A 23,203-nucleotide genomic window follows, 5' to 3' on the forward strand; every position below is an offset into this window, starting at 1 on the left:
ATGAACTAGTTGATGTAACTGGGTTAATAAAGATTATTCCCAGTTCTTGTCTTTATATTCCCAAAATGCCTTTAATTTACTAATAACGTTTTCAGTAGGTGATTAAAGTATTTTATTTGTACGTTATTTAGCTGCTCTGAAGCCGATTCGTCACCCTGCACAGATTGTTCACACACACCCAGCAGAGCCGCACTAAGTAGATTTGCGCACGGATTTGCTCTTTGCTTCTGATTCGTTCACTGCTCTAAATTGTTTCTGAGCAGGTTGGGAAACGACTGGGATCCTCGCTCTGCTGTAGGACGCTGTGTGGAACAATTGTAGGAGAAATGTGGAAGAAGTTAGAATCTTGGGTGCGTAAAATCGGATGAAGTCTGTCACTGGGAGGTTTTTGCGCACGGATGGTGTTGCGCTCTAGGAGAACTGCGCGCCTGAATCTGGACCGCTTGTTTTTAGCTGCTTGATTTCTGCTTCATAGATGAAAACCCAACCGGAGAAACCTTTTCCCGGTGGGATTAGGACCTCCTTTGTCTGCGACCAAAAGAGACCATGTCGGACAACTTCACTGATCCGATCAACGAGTCGCTACCTGCGCCTCAGATCGCTCACTACAACTTCCCAGCGCTCATTTTCGGGATTTTGCTGATCATCACTGTTACTGCTGGAAATGTGTTGGTGTGCCTCAGTGTTTATTTGGAGAAGGCTTTAAAAACTACAACGAATTACTTTATAGTGAGTCTGGCTTTTGCGGATTTACTGCTGGCGGTGCTGGTTCTGCCGCTCTTTGTTTACGCAGAGGTAAGAGGATGGTCACCGAGGGGCACGGGGCTTGATTTCGATTTTATGCAGTAGTCACATAAAATGTAATGCATAAATATGAAAAGTAGAAACAATGATGCTTTTTTTATATATATGTTTACTGATAAAAGAACAACTAAAGTGTTTGCGCACACTCAGTCTGTTACCTGATATGTAACCATAATGGTCCTTAAATGTTTCCACGCTTCAGTAGATTTATCTCAGTCCAAATTCCTTAGAGGTTTGTAGCAGATCATGCATTAAACAGCAATGATGCATATATGTTGTCCTTCAACCAGGCCAAGTTTTCTGCAACAGGTTTTCTTTATCTCCAACAATCCCAATCCCTGCATTCATGCTGGCATTACATTACAAATATTTGGACTGTTTTCCTAACTTTTGCTCTGGATTTAATTTAGGGTTATCAGATTAATGGTGCTGAAAACCAATGTCTGCCACATTTTCCTTTTTTAATTGTAAAAACTAATACAATCATATGTTTTACCTTCTAGCTACGACTTTCATTCTATGCAATACTTTGTGCTAGAATGTTGCATAAAATCTCAGTAAAAACAAAAAAGTTTGTATCTGTAATCCTTTCCGCTGTCACTACATGCATGCTTGGTATCAGGGATTTGTGCAAAGTCAACAACACAATGTAAGCAACAGTCCACTGTCCCTATGGAGTCAGTGACTGCATGTAATCTGCTGGGTTTCTAAAAAAAGACTCTGTAACCAATTTGAATAATAAGCCGAATTTGCCACATTGTGAAGTGCCTTAGGCGATGACATTTACTGAATTAACATGAATTGAATTAATTTGAGTATGAATACTTTTTTTTCAATTAACTTTATGTCCTCCTGCTCCGGCACAACTGATCCAGACATTTGAATAACCTCCTTAGCGTTTACTCGGATGCTGCAGAAGGTTGGTAATGCATTTCAATGATTTGGCTCAGAAAAACCTTTGAGACCGGAGTTTTGGGCCATTATTTGAGTGACAAAAATGTGGGGAATTAGACACACAAACCTTTTAGACTCATTATTTGCTTTTATAAAGACACAATACCCAAAACTTCAAAGAGAAAAACATCCAAACTGACAAGAAAAGATACAATGTTGACCAAATTAAAATAAGTATCCAATAAAAACATTTAAGCTGGACAATTTTTGGGGGGAGGGGAAATAAAGAAGAGAACAGAACTGATATATAGCCTGGCAATTTACAATGATCGATTAAAACAGGATCTACAAAAACAACCTCTGCAGCTAATGGCTTTTGTGTATATGTACATCAGGGTGATCCAATTTCTGAAGGTACAATAAAACATGTTCTTATAAAAGAAACATAAAAGTTCTCCCAGACCTGTTGGGAAATGATCTGATATGTATAAATGGATGCAAATTACTAAATAAGGCAGGAATATTCAAAAAGGCTCAGCCAGAGTGCTCTATTTCCAGGGTGAAAAAGCCATCAACGCATTTTTGGAAAATTATCCTGGAAATAAATCTGGACTAAAATGAATACAAATATGATATAAAATATCTGCCACCAGCTGGAAAACAAACTGTTCAGTGGTCTAATACTGAAGAACTCCTGACAGAGATTGTAATTAGGATTTAGCTGTGACTCAAACCTCCTCACTAAGATTAATTATCAACAGAGGAACACTGGGATTAACAGTAGCTATTATTCATTTTTACTGTTTATCCAGGTAATAAAAAGTTTAAAAGGTGGAATCTAACCCGTTATTTGAATCCTAAAAGCCACCTGTTTCCTTCCCAGTCTGGAAATCTAAGAGCTGTCCTGCTGAGGCTTCCCTGTAAGTCCCCCTTAATGAGCCCTGTTTGTGATCTTGTTACCTCGCAGCGAGGTAATCTACGGCGTGTCACACTGGTAGTTTGTCCACATGCAGTCACCGGATTAGAAATGCCAGAGTGGACACGGTGGCCTGCTGCATTCCCCTGCACACCGGGTGGAGGAGGAAATGGGCAGACCTGTTGTGTAGCCAGGGTAAAATTTGTGCATGATAGGAGGATTACACAGCTAATGAGTTCTTTTGTCCATGTATGCATGTGTGTGCTATGGGGCAGTTCCAGGGCGGAGTTTGGACCTTAAACATGACAATATGCGATGGTCTGATGACCATGGATGTGATGTTGTGCACTGCATCGATCTTCAACCTCTGTGCCATCAGCGTGGACCGGTATGTAATCCATTAAAATGCTACAGATCTGTTATTCTAAAGGCATTTTGAGGATATCTCAAAATGCTTCTTTAGATTTTGGCCACTTTTTCTCTCATGTTTATATTTATTTATCTATCTATCAGTTACCTACGAAATACTTTTAAGCCCACCTTCATATACAGTGCAGAGCTCTAAGAACAGAATAAAGTTAACTTATTTTGATTCAGAGGGACCCAAACACTGAGATAATTCAAAAGTTTTGCTTGGAAAAAAATAATGTTTTAAAAGCAGCCAGCTCTAAAAACTTAGCCAATATTGGCCAGGAATATAATGTTCATCCAGAGCAGGAGGGGCATTCAGAATGCCTCAGGACAAACCAGCCAGTGGGTGAATAAAATACTGTACTGCAAAGTGTTTTAACAGTATAAATACTGTGCACCTGTAGAATAAATAACCAATATACAGCTATGGATATTATTGTTGTGAGACGTCCTAGAAATGGTAACTAAAATTTTCAAAAATAAGCAACTCAAAAGGAACTTATGGTCTGAAACTCAAGTTTTAGTAACAACTTTTTTCTCATATATTGAAAAGTGAAAGGAAGAATGAATGTGAGCTACAATAACAATGTGTCTTATGTTAGCTGTAGAAAATTGTTTCTCACATTCTCTCACTGCATGGCTAGCGACAAGGGTACAGGACTATCCCAGCTGGAAATATCAAATTAAAGAATCTCCATTATCATTAATTCAGGAGTTTACTTTTTAATTTACTACATTTTTTTCGCATCAGTTTATAATATCAGTATATCTTTTAATTTAGAACTGAGAGGAGAAATGTTTAGTGTGGATTTGAATGAAAATGGTTTCCCAACATGCAAACTGTCCAGGTCAAAGTGAGGAGCAGAGAGTCCTTCAAAACATTCTTTCTGCAATATATGATAAAGGATTATTAAATAAGAAGACAGTGATAAACAGGTGCTAATTTTCTCATTACAATGTCAAAAGAGAATTCCTATTTGTTTTCCGGATGGGTAAGTTGTCAGATTTGGTGGATGTTAGTTGAAGACCCAGATGCAGAGAAGGAGAGGCAGATATGATTTCTTGCCGATTTAATGAAGATATTAATAATACAGAAACAAATAATCCAGAAACAACAGTCAAGGAACTCAGGAATCAAAAACTAGGAGACGCTCAGGGAAACTAACATAGGGAATAAAATGATGCAAGTAAAGAGAATCCAGCTATGAGACCTGCACAGGAGGTGTATATAGCAAAGATATAACAAAAAATGGGCTAATCAGCTGATAGGGAGCAGGAGTCCGTTTCACAAAGCAGATTTTACAAATTCAGATTCAAATTTGCAACTCTAAATTGATGCAGCCAAAAGTCGTTAACTCTTTGTGTTCGCACTCTTTGTGCACCCCACTGGAACTAGAGATTTTAATGCAGAACTGCAAAAAAATAAAATAAAAAAGGAGAGCGTGTTTTAAAGACAGAGCAACAGCGCTACAGCTACAAAGGAGAGGATGGTGGCATTTATTTAAAGCACTCCTCTCTGTTGTTCCATTTGTAGATCATTAAAATATGATTTTTCTTTATCAAAATCACACCCCTAGACCTAACTGTAATAATATGTTTTCTAAATTACTTTTTTTGTAGCAGAAACTGAATTTTAGAAAGTAAAAAAACAAAATTATACTAGTAAGAATTAACTTTTATGTATCTAGAAATGTTTACACATTTGAATTGGCTGTTCCAGCATTTATCCCCTTGACTTAAAAATGTATTCATGATATTTCATGATATCATAAATACACTTATATAACATTTTTTCATTCTTAAAATAATACAAATGCTGACCAGTAATATTAGGAATATGGAGATCTGAAATTAATTTATGCATCCAGAATGTTCATTCTAGATATGGAGAGTGTCATTTTGTTTGAAACGGTCACTTAGACAAAGAAAAAGTTTTTTTTTCAGGTGTCAGGAATACATATTCAGTAAATCTAGTACATATCAAAATGACGTGCCATAGGTGTTGTTATCATGAAAATATGATGGCATTATTTCTTGAATGATAGATCAAACTATTTATTTAGGTGAAATCATCTGGCAGAAGGCGAAAATTAAGTCTAAAAATGTTCTTATATATAGAACCTGTGGATAATCCCATGCGTCCCTCCTTATGTTGATCCGGTTTTCTTTTACACACTAAAGTGGCTGTTTGCAGCCAGGCTTTGGACATTATCATCCCAATAAATGGCCTTTATTAGCAGCTATCAGTCTCATAGAATGGCTTCAGATTGTGCCAGTTGGCTCATTAGGTGGTTATTATCAAGTGAGTCCTAATCCTAACCCTAAAATAATTAATTTTCGCCCGTGGAATTAATTAATCTATTTATGTGTGATCTGATATTAATTTCAGTGGTTCTTAATGTACTGTAAATATAACTAAATAGAAAAAAAATGACCTGCATCTTGTTCATATTAAACAAACCAAAAACAACTAATCGCATGTCCTGTCGAATGACTTATATAATCCTCTCCCTATAACTTTTCAATTCTATGTGAAAAACTGCAGATCATTCTTTAATAAGATCCTCATCAAACTGAGATGCAATGTTTGTTATTAAAACCTTATGTGTCTAACGGACCTAGTGAATACCGGTACCGGTATATATTTTTTAATGCACAAAACTATGACAAAAATCTGACTAAATCAGGAAATAAAACAGCGTGATTGGCTGTAAATAGAAAGGAGACAGAGGACACTCCAAGTTTACTGAAGAAAACCTGCTACCGACCAGGTTAGCTGTGGGTGTGGGGAGAATGTTTCTACAGTGACTGCAACAGAGGTTGAAGAAACTCTCTTTGTGAACCGGAAAAGTCAGAGTTTCCCTGTTTCCAAGTTTAGAAAACGTAGTTTTCAGTAAACCTGCTTTGTGAAACTGACCCCAGGTGTGGATAGAAGCACTAGAAGGAAGCTAGGGGAAAGGAGACTGGCACAAAGGGGCCACAGAGAGCAACTAAAAAAAATACAGCACTCCCTAAATATAACTAGAAAACAACTAGAATGACACAAAATGTTAAAGAAACCATTGACCAAGAAAACACAAAATTACATAAATCAAAGTGTAACTGTAAACTCAAAAAGAAACATAAAGAAAAGTCCACAAAGAGCAGAATCATGACATGAATTTTCATTTTTATAAATGTACAAATTACTATAAATCAGATTTGAGCCATTTTTGGATAGAAAAAAAGTTGTAAGATAAAAAGTTAAATGTTGACAAATTGTGAAATATTTAACGACAACTAGTAAACGTTCATGCAACAAATTAAAACTAAAGTACAAACAGTACATATTTGGAACCACCGATGCAGATTTTACAGGCAACCTAGATGTCACAGAGTTGATGAGGTCAGTTATTAAGAGCTATGAAACTGAAAAAAATGACTCATGAATGTATCTGAATCATCCCAGAGCATGGTTCCACCACCAAAATGCCTCAGAAGTGTAACTTTTCTTTTGTAAGATTCACCTCGACTCTAAAACTGGTGCCCTGTAAATCTAAGTTACCGTGGAAATGAATTCCTTCTGATGTGTAAGCTTTAAAATGTTAACACAGCCTAATCTACTTTACCTTGCAAACATTTTCTCCTTGAAATAAGAAAGCTTTTATTTTTTAACATCCAAAATTATAATCTAACTTTTGGAAGAAAAAAAACCCAACTCAAACCAGCTTATCTTTGTTTGTATTTAGCAAGAAATGTTTTTAGGTGAATGATGCTGTTGTACAATTTTGATACAAGAATGGCAGTTTTCGGTACACAATCAAGAACCTGAAGATAATTCAACTTTAAGGGGGGTTGATACATCTTCTGTTTATTTGTAGGTTCATTGCAGTGTCCATACCGCTAAATTACAACCGCAAACATGTGGACTACCGCCAGCTCATCCTGCTCTCTGCCACCTGGCTCCTGGCCTTAGCAGTCGCCTCTCCGGTCATCTTCGGTATCAACAACGTGCCAAACCGTGACCCCAGAGAGTGTAAACTGGAGGATAACAACTATGTGATCTACTCCTCCGTCTGCTCTTTCTTTATCCCCTGCCCCATCATGGTCTTGTTATATTTTGGGGTTTTCCAATCCCTGAAGCGGTGGGAGGAGGCCCGTAAGGCCAAACTACGCTGCAGCATTGAGGCTTGCAGGAAGCTGCAGCAGACCACCATGGCCCTTCCCACAATGACAGGGACCATTCCTGGGGCCCTGCCCATGCCCTTGCCCAGGATCATCGAGAGGGACCTAGTTCAGTCTCGGATGGACGACTCGGGTGACTACATCCAGCAGGAGATTCCTTACCCTCGACAGTACAGGGAAAACTCTTTGCCAACAGTGAGGTTCCAGCAGCAAAATGTCAAGAAGAGGGCAAAGATCAACAGCAGGGAGAGGAAAGCTATGAAGGTCCTACCTGTTGTAGTGGGTGAGTAAATAAATAATCAAATAACCAACCCGGTGTGGACAGTTTAATCTGTTTCTTCTCCATGTTAGCCCAGTCCTTTACCATGATACACAAGCACGATCACCAGGTTCCAATGTAAGTTCATCCATTCATCTAGCTTTTGGAGGTATGACCACTCCTTTAAGGCCAATTTGTGGTGGAAGCTGAGGCCTCCTAAAACATAGTCTTCTTGACTGTGGTTGCCTTCTGGGTAACTTTGATTTTAGGTTTTTCATGCACTTATCACTCAGAACAGACCCAAGGATAGACCCTGAATGCCCCAGAAGGACTGTATATTGTTTCTGGTCTGAAAAAGCCTTTGAAGCATCCAAATGAGCGTCAGAATGTTGCTGGATTGAGAGATGTCTGGGTTCCCATTCTGGACTTGTTAGTTTTAACCTGGACAATCAAAAGGCATACAACTGAAATTTTCATGTATTTCATACAGCCCAACTTTTCCTCAACTGGTGCAGACACTGTAACCTTTAAGTAGCTAAAAAGATGAAGTCTTGATAATTAAAGTGTTTCTAGTAGTAGTTCTGAGTTAGGGTTTGGTTAAAAAGCTTTTTTTATACAAATGGAAAAAAGGTATCCAGTGATCTTTAGTTTTGGTTGTGTTTTTTGTTGCGTGTTCTTACCATTTTATATCCGGAACTTGGTCAAAAGTGCAATGCTAAAATGGTCAGACTTTGTCCGGACCCTTTTTGCGTAAATCTGGCCCTTAAATTAAGTGCAAACTAAGCTTCAGTGTTGTGGTAATGCCCCAGATAGCAAGCCATATGGGCCATAGTGAACTTCCTCTTATCAAGCTACAGTAAATATTTACATCTGGTTTGTGAATCGGTTCAGAGCTCTTAGTGTTAAAGCTTTAGAATCAGCAAGGAGGTTGACCTTCCTCCGGGTCATTCTGAGTCCCAGGATAAAAGCGGCGCTCCTGACCAACCATAGCTCTTCATGCAGTGCTGCTACAGCTTAAAGCTTCCAATCCAATTATCCCACAACACATGATGTTAAACTCAGACTGAGGAAACAGCCTTAGATCCACTTATCGGCTGATTTGAAATTAGTCCATTTTGTTTCTCAATTATCACACTGAGAATAGTACAATTTCCTTTTACATTTAAAAACGTTATTTGAGTGCAAACCAGTCTAAACCAAGGTAAGACCATAAAACTTTTCAGAACTATAAATGACTAAAACATGCAGTTGAACAGGTGCAGCCAAACAGAGGCAAATGCCAACAGAGCATAAATAATCAAAGGAAAACTAAAACATGAAACCAAATGATGTTCCAAATTATTCAGGGCCTGATGAACTGATGGAAAATGAAAAGCAGTTTCAGACATAACAAACCAGCAGGTAGTTTAGTGTGCAACCTTCTTTAGTAGCAGTACCCCTTAGCAATTGTTTTCTGTCTGACTTTTAATGTGGAGGAGATCTTTCCAGTATTGTCATTTTTTGAGGTTTATGGACATTTGTTTCTGCACCACTCTCTTAAGGTTTAGACCTAAGGTGTGGACTTGGATTAGGTCATTGTAACCGCTTTTTTTTTTTGACTTGACTTGACTTTTTTAACAGATTGAACTCCAATGTGATTTTGAAGCTTTTTTCTACAGAGGAGTTTGTGGTCCACTAAAATCAATCCCACATCCTCACCCCTCCCTTATCATGCTTGAACTTAAAGTGTTTTCTGATGTTTGATTCTCTTTGTAAAATGAGACGTTTAGCATCTCTGTTTTGGCCTCGTCTTTTCTATTAAATTTTTTTTAGAATCAGGATCATTGCTGATGTCTTTCCATCTTGGCATTGTTTTAACACACCTGTGTGAATAAATTCCTGTGAGAGCAGGGATATGATGGGCCAGAGGATCAGAAGAACCTTATGGTGTACTGCATCAATTTGATGTCAAAGACCCATTTAACTGGAGCACTTTCCCAAATAATATACATCATTTCAGCCTTTAAACTTGAATGTTTGACATTTATTTGCAGATATATTCAGCATCCTAAATACTTATTGGGAATATTAAACAACTCATTTTTAAAACAGATACAATGTACAGAATTGTTCGGATGTTTTTTTTAATATTCTAAATAATTGATCAGATTTCCTACATCCAGATTTTTTTGATGTTACATGATGTTACCTCTGACTTTCCCCCTCCTCTCCCTCTTACAGGCTGCTTCTTGTTGTGTTGGACGCCATTCTTCGTGGTGCACACGTTGAAAGCTCTTTGCCTGAAATGCAACATTCCCAACGCGCTGACGAGCACCTTCACCTGGCTGGGTTATGTCAACAGCGCCCTCAATCCAATCATCTACACCATTTTCAACACAGAGTTCAAGAAGTTCTTCAAGAAATGTTTCCGCAGCTGCTGCTGACACCAATTTACCTCCACAGACTCATTAAACTGAACGAACATAGAAGGTCGGGTTTGATTTACAGCATATACCTCCTGACTGGGAAGTGTGACGTTACCACTTTCCAGCAGGACCTGAAACAAAAGGAAGAGCATTTTGTTAGGAAAGTTCAGGTTTCATCTCCGAACCATTTTGGTTTTATGTAAAATAAAAGCTGACTTTGTTAGGTCTGAAATAAAGATTGGATTTTACCTGTTTCGAAGTTCTGTTGGAGGATTCTTTACTGAAGAACACCACAGTCTGGAATGATCATCTTAGGGCAACTCCTCAATCCAAAAAAGGCTTGTGTTCACTTTTAAAGACCTAGACTGGTTATACTGATGCTAGGGAATAAGACAGACCTGACTCCATAAGTTCCTATGATGGGTTTGGAACTACAAATGGTTAAGGTTCAGATTAATGTACAAAAAGTCCTTTCAATTCTGATAATGGACACTTCAAAGGGCATTATCTTTTTTACTGCTAGGAATGTACATTTTGTACAAGAAGTGGCTGAATGGACTACTTTATCTCTCTTGTTGTGACTTGTTGGCAAGGTAACCAGCCCTGGCCCGCAGTTATACAACTGCTAATTTCAGAGATTAATTAATTAATTTGAACAATGATTTAGAACAATCTGGCTAATTGACCGAAACTTTTTCATAGATGTTCTATAACACTTTTTAAAGGACATCCTTCAGCCAGCCAGAATCGAGTATTCACCCTAACTATGTTATAAGTACGTAAGTCAGGACATCAGCCTTCAAAGACTACATCTTTAGGCCTGGTAAACGTTTTTTTGGGTGGTACACCATGATCACTATCTAGGGATGCAAGTTATCGATTAATGAGTTAATCTTAAGTTGATCTTATCTTAACAATGCATTGATAAATTTCCATTTTCTTTACAAAAAAACAGTCTTCATTTGTATCAAGAGATCCTTTCCAAACCATAAACACTCATTTTTTTTGTTTTTTTGTTTTTTTAGAATTTGCTAAAATAAAAAAACGAAAAATCTGTATTTCCTTTATAGCAATGTTGCTAAGGCTGGATCAAATACTGACTGAATAGATGGAAAATTTAGCTTTTCTGACACAATTTTAAACAATAACATCAATAAAATACGCCAAAATTATAACATTTTAGTCTGTTAGATAAAGAATTTACAAGGATAAAATAAAAGATGTGAAACACATATATTCTCCCATGAACTGAGATGTAAAACTATCGTTTAAAGACAGGTACGTCACTCTGACTAACTGTTAGACTTAAAGGGATAGTTCGGGATTTTTGACATTAATCTGTATGGCATCCCGATCACCAGTGTCATGCAATCACACTGACTTACCCCTGGCAGCATCCTGTGAGCAGAGTTCTCGTCCAGCTTTGGTCAAGCCGAAAGTAGTCCGGCAGGTTTGCTAGACCCAGCGAAATAAAACGTTTCTCTTCCCAAAACATTATGTGTTCAAAAGAGTGATATTTTTGCATCCCAAAAACATTGTAGTGGAAAAAGTCACACGTCGTTATCACTTGGTCCTATTTTCTCTCTGTTCGTATCAGTGCGCGCGACACCATGAACTGACAGCTAGGGCCTACTAACCTGACAACAGCCAGATGCATGTCTCGCTCCGCCTAGCTCCTAGCTGGGCGGAGCGAGGCATGCATCTGGCTGTTGTCAGGTTAAGGGCCTACCTGTTTGATTCGCGATTGTTTACTACTGGGGAAGATGTCTGACTACGAGAGCGACGAGGAAAACATCGACTTCCACTTAGAGCCAAAGGGATATCTTTATGAACCCGAGTACACTGACGATGAACTTTGACAAATGGAGTTAGATCGGGCAGAAAGAGAGAGGGTGGACAGAGAAGTGATGGAAGCTGAAGCCGGAGCCGCAGGAGCCACAGCTGGAGCTGCGATATCCAGGGTGGCCGACAAATCATGGTGCACTTGTTTCAAGTGCGAATTAATGCAGACAGAGGTGGATGCTACTGTTGCCACGAGTGGGATTTAGTAATGCCCGAGATACAGAACCTTTCCATTGATGAGGATGTCGGAGTTGCAGAGGCTGCTGTCTGCATCACAAACAACAGCGACTTCCCTGCCCTCCTCAAAGTTGAGCTCGCTGTCAGAATGACGGCGTGCACTGATACGAACAGAGAGAAAATAGGACCAAGTGATAACGACGTGTGACTTTTTCCACTACAATGTTTTTGGGATGCAAAAATATCACTCTTTTGAACACATAATGTTTTGGGAAGAGAAAAGTTTTATTTCGCTGGGTCTAGCAAACCTGCCGGACTACTTTCGGCTTGACCAAAGCTGGACGAGAACTCTGCTCACAGGATGCTGCCAGGGGTAAGTCAGTGTGATTGCATGACACTGGTGATGGGGATGCCATACAGATTCATGTCAAAAATCCCGAACTATCCCTTTAAGTTGCCTTTTTGTTTTAGTAAAACAGTGTGATGCAATAATCATTGTTGGGAGAGACATTTGCATCACCAGCCATGTTTCTAAATGGGTTCTAATGGTTATCCTCGAAGAATTGTTTAACTTGTCTTTGTTAAGTGCATTAATTCACCAAAGCCCTCCCAATCTACTGTGCTTATTGGTGTTATGCTTTTTCCTATCGTGTTTTAAATATGCTGTGTAATGCCCTTCGATTTTCTGTCATCAAATTGTCACCTTCCTACTGCATTGGTAATTTTTGGGTAAAAAAGGCAATGGTGTTCCACTATGCAGCACAGCTGAATTAAAATTATTTAGGTGGTTATAAACTTGTTGATGTCAGTCTCCAGAATGTAGAACCCAGAATTTAGGCAGACAGAACGGAAGTCATTTCAAAAAAGCGTTTACTTACTGCTTAATTATCTCGTCAGCAGGGACAGCGTGAGTGGAATCCCTGTAGAGGTAGAAACTCAGGTTAGTGACCACGAAACTCTGACGGGGAAAGATCGCGAGCATGTGAGTCATTAAGCTGGTTTAAGTTCAGTCTGATCCCAGAGGAAGCAGTGGAATCTAGCCGGATGATTTCTCCACATCATGCGGCGGGAGCCACACAGAGAGTTCCAGGAGTTGAAGCAGGATGATGAGCAGAAGCCAGCAGACGAAGAAGAGGAGAAGTTTCTGCAGGGGAAATCAAAAGTCGGTGACGATTCAGAAGCAGATGTCCAGGCCAGAGGATCAGAGATCCAAAGACGTACCTAAGGGTCAGGGGACACATCCGAAGTCATTAGCAGGCAGAATTCAAAAAGCATTCCGAAGAAAGGTCAGGCAAAACAGATCAGAACGGGGGCAGGCAAGACTCAGAAGTCCAGGAGCAGAAACTAGTCAGGATATTTCTGTCAGGACACTTCTTTCGTGTCAATCCATCAGAACATTAATGTTCATGGCCATAAAATGAAAAAGGTTAAATTGTCTTTCTGGTAAGTGTTCACATATCATGTTCTGGTGTAGTTTACAGTTATGCTCATGGAAATTCTCCAGATGTCATACATCCTGTAAGGTTTTTCTTAGGAATCTATCCATACCTGGAGCCTTAACTTTGGGTACACCCAGGACGGGTCAACAGTTCCTCACTGAGCAACACAAAGACACAGGGATGTACACAGATTCCCAATTATCTAAGGAAAATTAAGAGACACCAACTGACCTGATTGAAATAATTTGGAGGAAGCCGGAATACCTGGAGAGAAAAAAAATCACAAGCAAAAGGAGAACATGTAAACTCCATGCAGAATATCTCCAGCTCAGAATTCAGACTCAGGACTGCCTGCAGCTCCAAGAAAATACATGAAAAACAAAATAATTAATTTCCTGCTTTATTTTGTTTTTGTAGTCTCAGTTGTCTGCATCAGTATCATCACTAGCAGTCAACGGGGGCTTCTGGGTCCTGAACAAAGTGACAACGCACCAGTAGAGCTTTGAAAGATTGATAATATTAATTGTGCATGTGTCTCTACCAGCAGCTCTATAATTTAGGGAGTTAGTTAGTTTGTAATTATCTTGTGGGCAAAATATACCTGCAGGCCTGATATCTATGGTTTTGGGGTATTTAATTAATGTTTTTGAATCTCACTTGGCATCAACAAGGTAATACTAATTATTTTAGCTTTTCTTTTTACTGTCCCAAATAAATGGGCCACTGATCATGGTTCAATCCCACTTTGTTTTGCTATTTGGTAATAGTGAAAGCTTCATAAGCACTGGGGCCCATTGTTCTACATCAACTTGTCTAAGATTTTAAGCCCCAAAGCAGGTTTTACTAACAAACTTTTTGGTTAATTGTTATTGAACACAGCCACAAAGAGACATTTGTAAATCTAGAATAAAAGGAATAGAAAACTTTAACGTAATTGGAGAAATTGGTGTAGAAATTTCCAAAACATGCATGTACCAGTTTGAACCAATAGGAATTTGACTGCAATAGCCAATGTTCACCAAGCATAACTGACCTGCCATTGGTCACACAACATTTCAGCTCCCTTTTCGGACACTGCTGTGAAATTCTGCCAAGCTCACTTACCTGGTCATCAAATAGGGGGAGTGTCAACCGCTTACTGGTGCTACATCATATTATTGACACAATAATATCATGTAGAACAAATCATGGCGTAACTGTAGTAATTTTTTAACTTACTATGGCTAAAAACAAGTCATAGCACTTTATGTGATATGGAAAGTCAAACAAATTCACCTCCAGTTGGATCAGGGCCACCACCTGCTTCAGGAGCTGCATCCAGATAACTGCTTGTGGAAATACTTCCATCTATCCAGGACCAAGTATAGAGAAATGCTCTGCTGCTGCAGGAAGACAGATTATCCTGCTACGTTTGATTTTAAACTTATAAGGCTTTATCTCCACTGCACTATTGTCTGGCTTTGTACTGTCAGAACAAAGCCAGTCCCTGATTGGTAAACACAACCCAAATCAACAGAGAAGTTTAAACTCTTCTTTGCTCCCTTCATATGTCTAACGCATTACTCTGATTGCCAAATGTGCTTTTGAAACGCTTCCCTCACCTTACCTGTTGTTTAGTCATTACTGAACCTCCCTTTCGGGCAGGACTAAGACAGTTTTAGGTTAAGTTAGCATAAGTTACATATGCACTTTCACACTCGCCTGTTCTCATTCCAACCTTCAGTTATACTGTCTGCCAGCTTGTTGTTTGGTCTGCCAATACAAATTTTAACCAAACATTGAACTCATCTGTCCAGAAGAAAAGCAGAAACTTCTACGTAGATTCTAAGCCCCTTTGCTTCCTTAACTTGGCACCAGCGCTCAAAACAACATTTTCCCTTCTTTTTTGGTCCTCTTGAATCTGAGAAAAATTTTGCTGAGGAGAGGCTATTTTTCCTAGGTATCGATGACCAACTAGGATCTGGCAGCTCCGGAGTCCTAGATCAGTCTTCAGCTTACTATTCCTCTTGGTACAGAATTTTTCATGTTGATGTTGGCATATTAACCAGAAATAAATGTTTATATATTTTTGACCCATCAGCACCTTATCTACAATTTGTTCTTGTTTTTCACAAAATTATACTTTTATTTTGAAATAATACTTTTATTTTGCAACACTAGAAGTTTTGTGGATGTATTATTTTTGAAAATAATTTGATGTAAAAGTTCAAGCCGGGGCTTTAAACTATAAAATAGATGAGTTTTATTTAATGGTCTTAGTTGACAAAATTAATCTAATTGAATTGATTTCAAAATTATAAAAAAAAACAAAGCTAGGCCTTTGGCCATGGAGCTCCAGCATTCTTTGCTCTTAATGCTCAAACCACACAACCCTCCTGTGGGAACTTATATTTTGCTTTATAAGGGAAGATTTTTAAGACTAACCATTATAAATTGGAATTAAACAATACTAAAATCTTAAACAGTCAAATGCATATTTATTAGTAGTCAAATCTTTGCATCTACATTTGATCAGAATCATGTGGCAACACAAACATCTCTATACAGTGCATCACAAAATGAATATCCCATAATCAGCTTGGCTATAAAGGGCTTTGCAGACCTCCTTATCCAGGTTGACCATCTGCCTTTGTAAAAACATCTGAGAGTTAAAATAAAAAAGTAAAACACAGATTACTTGGTAATTCTTCATTTAAGAATCATTGAATTCACAGTACAGCACAAAATAAACTATACAATACATTTTTGAAAGCAGACCAGATGCAACAAAATGCAAGAAACTATAATTATTGTATTTTTATGCTAAATACTATTAATGCATGAGTCACCATTAGGGCTGGTAACAGCTACCTTCTGGAGGAGTGGTGGACTGTGCCGGGCACACCCTTTGGTACTCCTAGTTTTAAACACACTCGGGAACAACACGCGGCGACACAACATTTTTCATGGGTGTAGGGAGGATCGTGTTCTTTCTCACACCCCCATTCTCCAGTTGCCGTCTGGAGTCTGGGGCCTGGAGGAAGAGTACTGAGCATTTTTCCTTTGGATAAACTTTACATGCACAAGTGCACTCTCACAAACAACTACAGGTGCTTGGTTCCAGGTAATTAGAGATTCACTTCCATACAGAAAGGCCATATTCTTATCTTCAGCTACCACAGTATACATGTCAGATTAAATAATACTACTTATATTTCAGCAATAGTATCAACGTGCTACTTTATTGTATCTGTTATACTATATCGGTTGGTTGTGCTGTATTAAAACTCTCTTTGCAGGAGATGAAGCAGAGTGAAGACATTTTTTTATCATCTCCCTTTTACCGTATCTTGTCTTTCTTTCATCTTTGCTCCTTTTTCCTATGGCAATTACCATACTGCTTCACTAGTGAAAACAAAATCTGTTGGTCTCTTTTTGGCATCAATACAATTATTGTTATTGCCACGTTGACAGACAGGACACTGTTAAAAAAAAAAGAAAATCTATAAATAAGAATAACATATTAGAGGCTAACTAAGTAAAATGAAATGCCTGATTGTGTGATTTTTCTCCTTTTATTCAATATGGGTGAAAAAGCTCTGTAAAATGCATTTACCATTGACTTTTCATGCAGAAAAATAAGTGTGTATATTCAAGGAGAACTGTAGAAGTTATAAATATACCGTCTTATCTTGAATATACCGGAAAAAAAAACAAATCTGTCTGGAGCAGCAAAAATTTAAAAGTCTTATATAAGCTTTGTATGGCAACATGGGCTCTAAGTGTATTAGCTCCCTATAAAAAAAGACTATGTGGGCTTAAATATATAATAAGCATTCACGATTAAATGTTTATCCTGGAGCAAATGTCACATAGTAGCATGAGGTGAGGGAGGAGTAGTGAACGCTCTCACTGTGTGGAGTTCATCTCCCCTTTCTCGCCGCTAGACAGGAATCTTTCTATGGTGGGCGTCATAAGGAACTAAGCAGGAACTGACATCCATCAGAGCAGTGGTCTCTAACCCCAAAATCCCACATCCTCTGTCACCATTGTTCCTTGGGGTTATTTTTATTTTGAGGATTTGGGGGGAAAAATGGAAGAAAATTCACCTACCAATCCTTCTGCAATGGTAATGAAAGCAAATTAAAGAACTGCATGCGGCTCTCGAGCCGCAGGTTGCCGACCCTTGTAACTTGAAACATTAATACAAGCAATAGCACACCTCGGGCAACCGGACCAGATGTTTTGATATGTATATTGTGGGGGTGCCTGCAATGGTTTGGGCTACATGAATGTTTATTCATTTTTGTCTACATGATAATAATTGGTGCCTCCATGCAACTTCATTCATTCAGGTGCAGAGACAACATTTGCTCCTACTTATGTTTTATAATGTTGAGGTGTTTTTATGTGGTGGGAGGAAAGTGTTTGTAAATCCTTCAGTACCACGAAGAGAATAGATGCAAAGAGATTACCCCACCACTGTTTCTAAGAGGGGACTCCATGTCTGTACTGAAGCTGTATCTGAGGTTTAAACTGCTCAAACCACTGAATATTTGTTATGAGGTTCATTAGAAAAAGTTTTTGAGTGGTATCATTCTTCCCTATCAGCTGATATAGTTCTAATTGTGAGTGATGGGTGAGTGGAAAGTCGTCGGCTCTTTCAGGTTTTTACATGCATCATTACATGATGAGTCACTAAGCTAAAATTGCCTGGTGGACGAATGGTTTCCTGTGAGCAGATGTGTGCAGGATATAAATGGTGAAGCTGGAAAAGGGAAAGTCAGTTGGGCGATAAATTCAGCTGAGGGAGCCTCTATGCAGATTTTAAACTGTTGATGAGGCCCCTTTATGTTTGCTTAGTCAGCAGGTTGAGGCAGCCATGTAAACTTAAAGACTATCCTAAAGAAGAATTTATACCTCTAAAAATTAATAAAGTTTTAATTCAGTCAAATCATACCAAGATTACAAGCTGAGTTCATACATTTCAATTTAAGTTATTAAACAATGTGTTAAATTTCTGATTATTATTAACACCAACAAAAAAATTCCTTTTTATGTGAACTCAGCGAATTGCATTGAGTCATTACCATGAGAATTCCCCCCTCCTGGATGAGCATGTAGTCACAGTTGACAATCGTTTGCATTGTGTTGTTGACTTTGCAGTAATCTCTCATCCTGAGCATACATATTGAGATCGTGAGGAGGATAACTCCCCTTCAACGGAAAAAAAACCTCCAACAGAATGGTTAAGGATAAACAGTTTTCTGCAATGACTTACTGGTATCTGAGAACACAGAGCATAAAAGCAAAAGGAGCAGAAGCACAGATCTAGGGTTACTTTATGTAAAAGAAAAGTTAAGATGTAATTATAATAGTAACTCCTTCAGTTTTTTCATCATAGTTGATAGAACAGAACATAAAGTAAATTCTACCTGGAGAGACTCACATGGGGAAAAAGAAGCAATTAGAAAGATTTTATAGGCACAAATGAAACTAAGTTCTTTGGCGCTCTGACCCCGGCAGAAGAAAAATGCTGTAAATTTTGAATAATTTTGGTAGAGGGTTAGAGTAGTCTTCCCGTTGGGCCTTGCTGGTGGAATAAGCTTCAGGATAAAAGGTTCTAGGAGTGGACTACAAGAGAGGAAGGAGATAGGGTCGAGGTAGGTCAAAGTTCAGCTGAAGCGTTGATTGGTGAAGCTGGGCCTTCGTCTAAGAGTGTCTTGAGAAGCAATTGGACAAGATGCAGTTCATTGTCTGTTGGCTGAAGCTTAAGGGAGGGACATCAAAGATGTTCCACGTTAGGCTAAATAATAGTCTTCCAGGTTGGGGCTGTGTCCAAACGTCCGACCTAATCACTATATAGAGCATCATATAGTGCAGAGATCACGGATTAGCAGACTGCGGTCTGGATCCAGACCCACCTGCTGGCTATTTCCAACCAAATCTGATTTAAAACTTTTATAAATTACAGAATGTTGTCAGATGGCAGTGTCTAACTTTATTTGCGCCGTTTCTCCTGTTTGTACAGTAAAGCCCTCCAGTACCAGACTACAGGTAATGCATATTAGCCAATGTGCTGTGCCAATCAGGGATGTAGCCACAAGCTACTTTGAGACACAGCAGGCAAACCTGTGGCAAGCCGGGTGGTGGTAAAGATGATGAGAAAACATGAAAGAAAAGTGTAGACTGCTGGAAGAACTGGTGACAGAAAAGTGCAATGGCATCCTCAAAGATGACCCTGCACATTTTGAGTATGTTTGGCACAACCTGCTGCTGTGAAGCAGGTTTCTCCACCATGAACACAATCAAAAATAAATATTGATCCAGGCTCAAAATGAGAACCTTGATGTTCTTTAGAATGGCTTTGTCACCATTCAAACCCAGATTTAAAGCCTTGCAGGGCAGCCCAAAGCCCACTGCTCTCATTAAGCCATAAAAAAAGAAGGAAAAAACAAACAAACTTCCAGCTCAGGTGTTTTATACAATATGTGGATCAGGAAATTGTCTATATACCAAACTGAATGAGTGTTGTTCTCTAATTCAAAAAACACTTTAGATTTTAAAATGGAAAAATTTTCTAGTTGTTTAGAAATATTAATATATTCAAAAAGTCATTGTATAACATGGATGCATACCAAATTTTATTTCTGTGTTAAATTCTGTTTAAAGTGACAGATTATAATTAAAAATTTGTCCGGACCTTTAATAGTTGATCATTTTCTTTATTCTGACCCCGCTGACTTTTAATTGTTTACCCCTGCTATAGCGGTTACGCCATTTTAGATGAGTGTTCGAATGTCCGCCCTAATCACTATATAGGGCACTATACAGTGGTTAGGCAATTTTTGATAAGTGTCTGAATGTCTAGTGGATGAAAAAGTGGTGGACTCAAAATTTCCCACAATGCAACTTGAAAAGTAGTGGTCATCCATGGTCACTAGATGAGCAGATATATCCCAGTATGCTTTGCAAGAGCTTTTCTTACAAAGCATCATCAGATTTTGACGAGAGAGAACAATGATGGCGCAGGCAACGTGTGGGTAGGCGGAGTTACATGACCAACGGGGAGCAAAAAGTAGAGATCATCTGTCCAAACGGTCCGTTTATTGAGGTCACTATAAAGTCCACTATACAGTCCCCACTCCATATAGTGATTGAGGGATTTAGGGGTTAGGGCTGAGATTCGGATACAGCCTGAATCTTTGCTTAAGCTTCACAAACTGAAAAAAGCAAATTATACAATACTGGAAAGCAATGAGAGAATAAGATATTTAAGTAATTTATATTTTAGTTTTTCCTATTTCCTCATGCAGAATACCTTTAAAGCTACAGTGTGTAATAATTACAGGGATATACAGTCAGAAATGTAATATATTATACATAACTATGTCATTTTATCATCATCTACGAGCTCAGCCTTTTAACCTTAATATTTGCGTTGCCTTAGAATTCGTTATTTATAATTACATAGGAGCGGGTCTCGCAGCCATGGAGGCAGACATCTTTGCGCTACGGCAGCGCAGAGCCAACAAACTAGCGATTGCGAGATCGCCCATTACGCTCGAAAGTAACTACGGCAAGTTGAGAGAGAGACGGTACTGAACAATAGATGGCAGTATTATGCCTGAGAATACTATCTGTAAAATTATCTATGTAAACAAACCTCATCACTTGAGAAGGTAGGTGATGCGGACGTCGTGGAAGACATTTTGTCCCGTAACGCTCGCCGTACTGTTGGGGGGGAGAAGCTGGGGGGGGGAGATGTTCATGTTGCTGCGGTCTGTAGTCTGGACGTTAGATGTCGCTAAAAATTACACACTGTAGCTTTAAGGTAAATCATTTCATACCATTCAAATTGAACTAAGCACATTTTCTTTAATTTTCTCTTATTGGGGAACGTATGCATCAGCAGCAGTGATAGAAAAAGGTACGATACATGCAGTGAAAACTATGTTAAATTATATACAGACAATATAAGTAAAATAATTTTCTTCTGTTTCTCATACTGTATGTTTTTAACATTTGTGTAAAATACAGCTATGTACATAATTAGACAATTTTAAGCATGTAAAAAAATAGGAACTTTTCTGCACCATCTACAGTATAATGAACCTTGTACACAATGTGTTGTTGCTTAAATATTACACTTAAATAGAAAAGTTGTTCTGCTCAGATCTGGTTGTGGGTTGGCAGCAGCTCTTGGATGTAGAGAAGCTTCAGAAGCACAGTTTGCAGAAGAAAATGACTGTATACTCTGAAAACCTCTATTCTACAAAAGTGAGGACAAACCAAACATGTTGAAAATTATTTTTTTCACTAGATTTAATTCAGCTTCTTCTATCCTTTAATGAGGTAGAACAATATTGTTGCCAAAATGTTAAGATTTTTTTAAACAGGATCTTAACCAAACTATAAAACCATATGAAAGGTTAGAAAAATACTGAATTAAACAAATGCTTTTTTAATAATTCATAAAAACTTGACATAGGATTCCCATCAAAAAGAACATGAACACAGAAAGAAAAAGATGCACGCCAGACGTTATTTTCAAAGCAGCACCTTAAAAATTGCATTTCACCTCTAACTGTACAGGAGAGAAGGGAATCAGCATCAGGTGTGAGTAAAGGGATATTGGATTTTAAAACATCTGTAGGTGGCACTGAAATCCATCATATCTGTATGATGAGCAATATAGCAACTTATTAAAAAAAATCACAGTGCTCACACTGCAAAAACAATCCAGAAATAAGTAAAAAATGGCTTAAATTAAGTATATTTAGCCTTAATTTGAGTAGATAAATAAGATGATTTGCCAATGGAATGAGTATTTTTACTCTTAAAATAAGATAGTTAGATAATATTTACTTGAAATAAGAGGATAAAATAGTTTTTTCTTATTTTAAAAGGAAATTGTCTTGTTCCATTGGCAAAGTGTCTTACTTACCTCCTCAAATCAAGGAAAAACACACTTATTTTAAGAAAAAATAACTTATTGAGATTTCTATTTTTTGCAGTGCAGAAGCTAAGCTGACTGATTTAATCTACTAAGTGGACATCAGTAAATGTATTCCGGTAAACATATAGAACCCAAACTGATCTTATTTTATATGATCACAGAATATTGATTAGCATGACAGGACCTGTCATTTTATTATTATTACAGCATTTCATGAAAAAACTCTAAAAATTCTTCAATGCTGTCAGAGGAGGACACCCAAATTAGACACTCATTAGAGTACAGTTTCACTTTACTGTTGTTTTACGGATTACGCTCAAATTAGTTTCAAATGCATAACCACCATCCTTTAAAATATATGTTATGTTGGTTGTTCAATCTTCAATAAAGAATATCTTAATTTTCCTTGTTATTATTTTCAGTTACGGATTACCACATCATAGGGATCAGGTCGTTGTGTACTTCTAAGACCTAAAGAATTATTCTGCAGGAACTTTGCTTCAATTGGGACACCTCAGCTGGGCAGGTAGGTCAGAGACAATACAGATTTGTGGAGTTGGGCAGAACTACACAAATCAGCTTCTTAAAAAAAACAACCCTTGATAAGACAGAGTACTTTGGAATTTTAGAACAATGGGCAGAAGATTGTTCCTCTAATGACTCTTTCACATTATGCAACTCTAGAGCTAAGGCTGAGACTATTTCATGACACACTTTACTTCTTACATCTAATAAATCAGAAATTGTGCAAATTGAACAACTATTTACTGCTGAATCAGCGCTAAGGTACAACAACAAGCAGCCTGATCAGTGTGACCCCATCAGTGCTGCCAGGGAAAACCACAATAAATGACATAAAAACACAGACCTTATGGTTATGTAGAAAAGAGGGAGAATGTGGATGTGGTTATGGCTGGGAAAAGAGGCCAAACTAGGAGAGAAGTTTGAGTTAGA

The 23,203-nt window shown here is 38.2% G+C and overlaps 1 protein-coding gene across 1 annotated transcript; it reads left to right on the top strand.

Annotated features, from left to right (window-relative positions):
• Positions 1-221: 221 nt before the first annotated feature.
• Positions 222-10,112, top strand: drd4b (dopamine receptor D4b). Its single transcript, XM_038280674.1, has 4 exons — positions 222-795; positions 2,890-3,002; positions 6,886-7,472; positions 9,669-10,112. The coding sequence occupies exons 1-4, from the start codon at positions 547-549 to the stop codon at positions 9,869-9,871; spliced, it is 1,152 nt and encodes a 383-aa protein (XP_038136602.1). The 5' UTR covers positions 222-546; the 3' UTR covers positions 9,872-10,112.
• Positions 10,113-23,203: the final 13,091 nt, after the last annotated feature.

This window comes from Cyprinodon tularosa, unplaced genomic scaffold (assembly GCF_016077235.1).
Source record: "Cyprinodon tularosa strain WSP-4 unplaced genomic scaffold, ASM1607723v1 ctg103, whole genome shotgun sequence".
In the NCBI taxonomy this organism is placed as follows: Eukaryota; Metazoa; Chordata; class Actinopteri; order Cyprinodontiformes; family Cyprinodontidae; genus Cyprinodon; species Cyprinodon tularosa.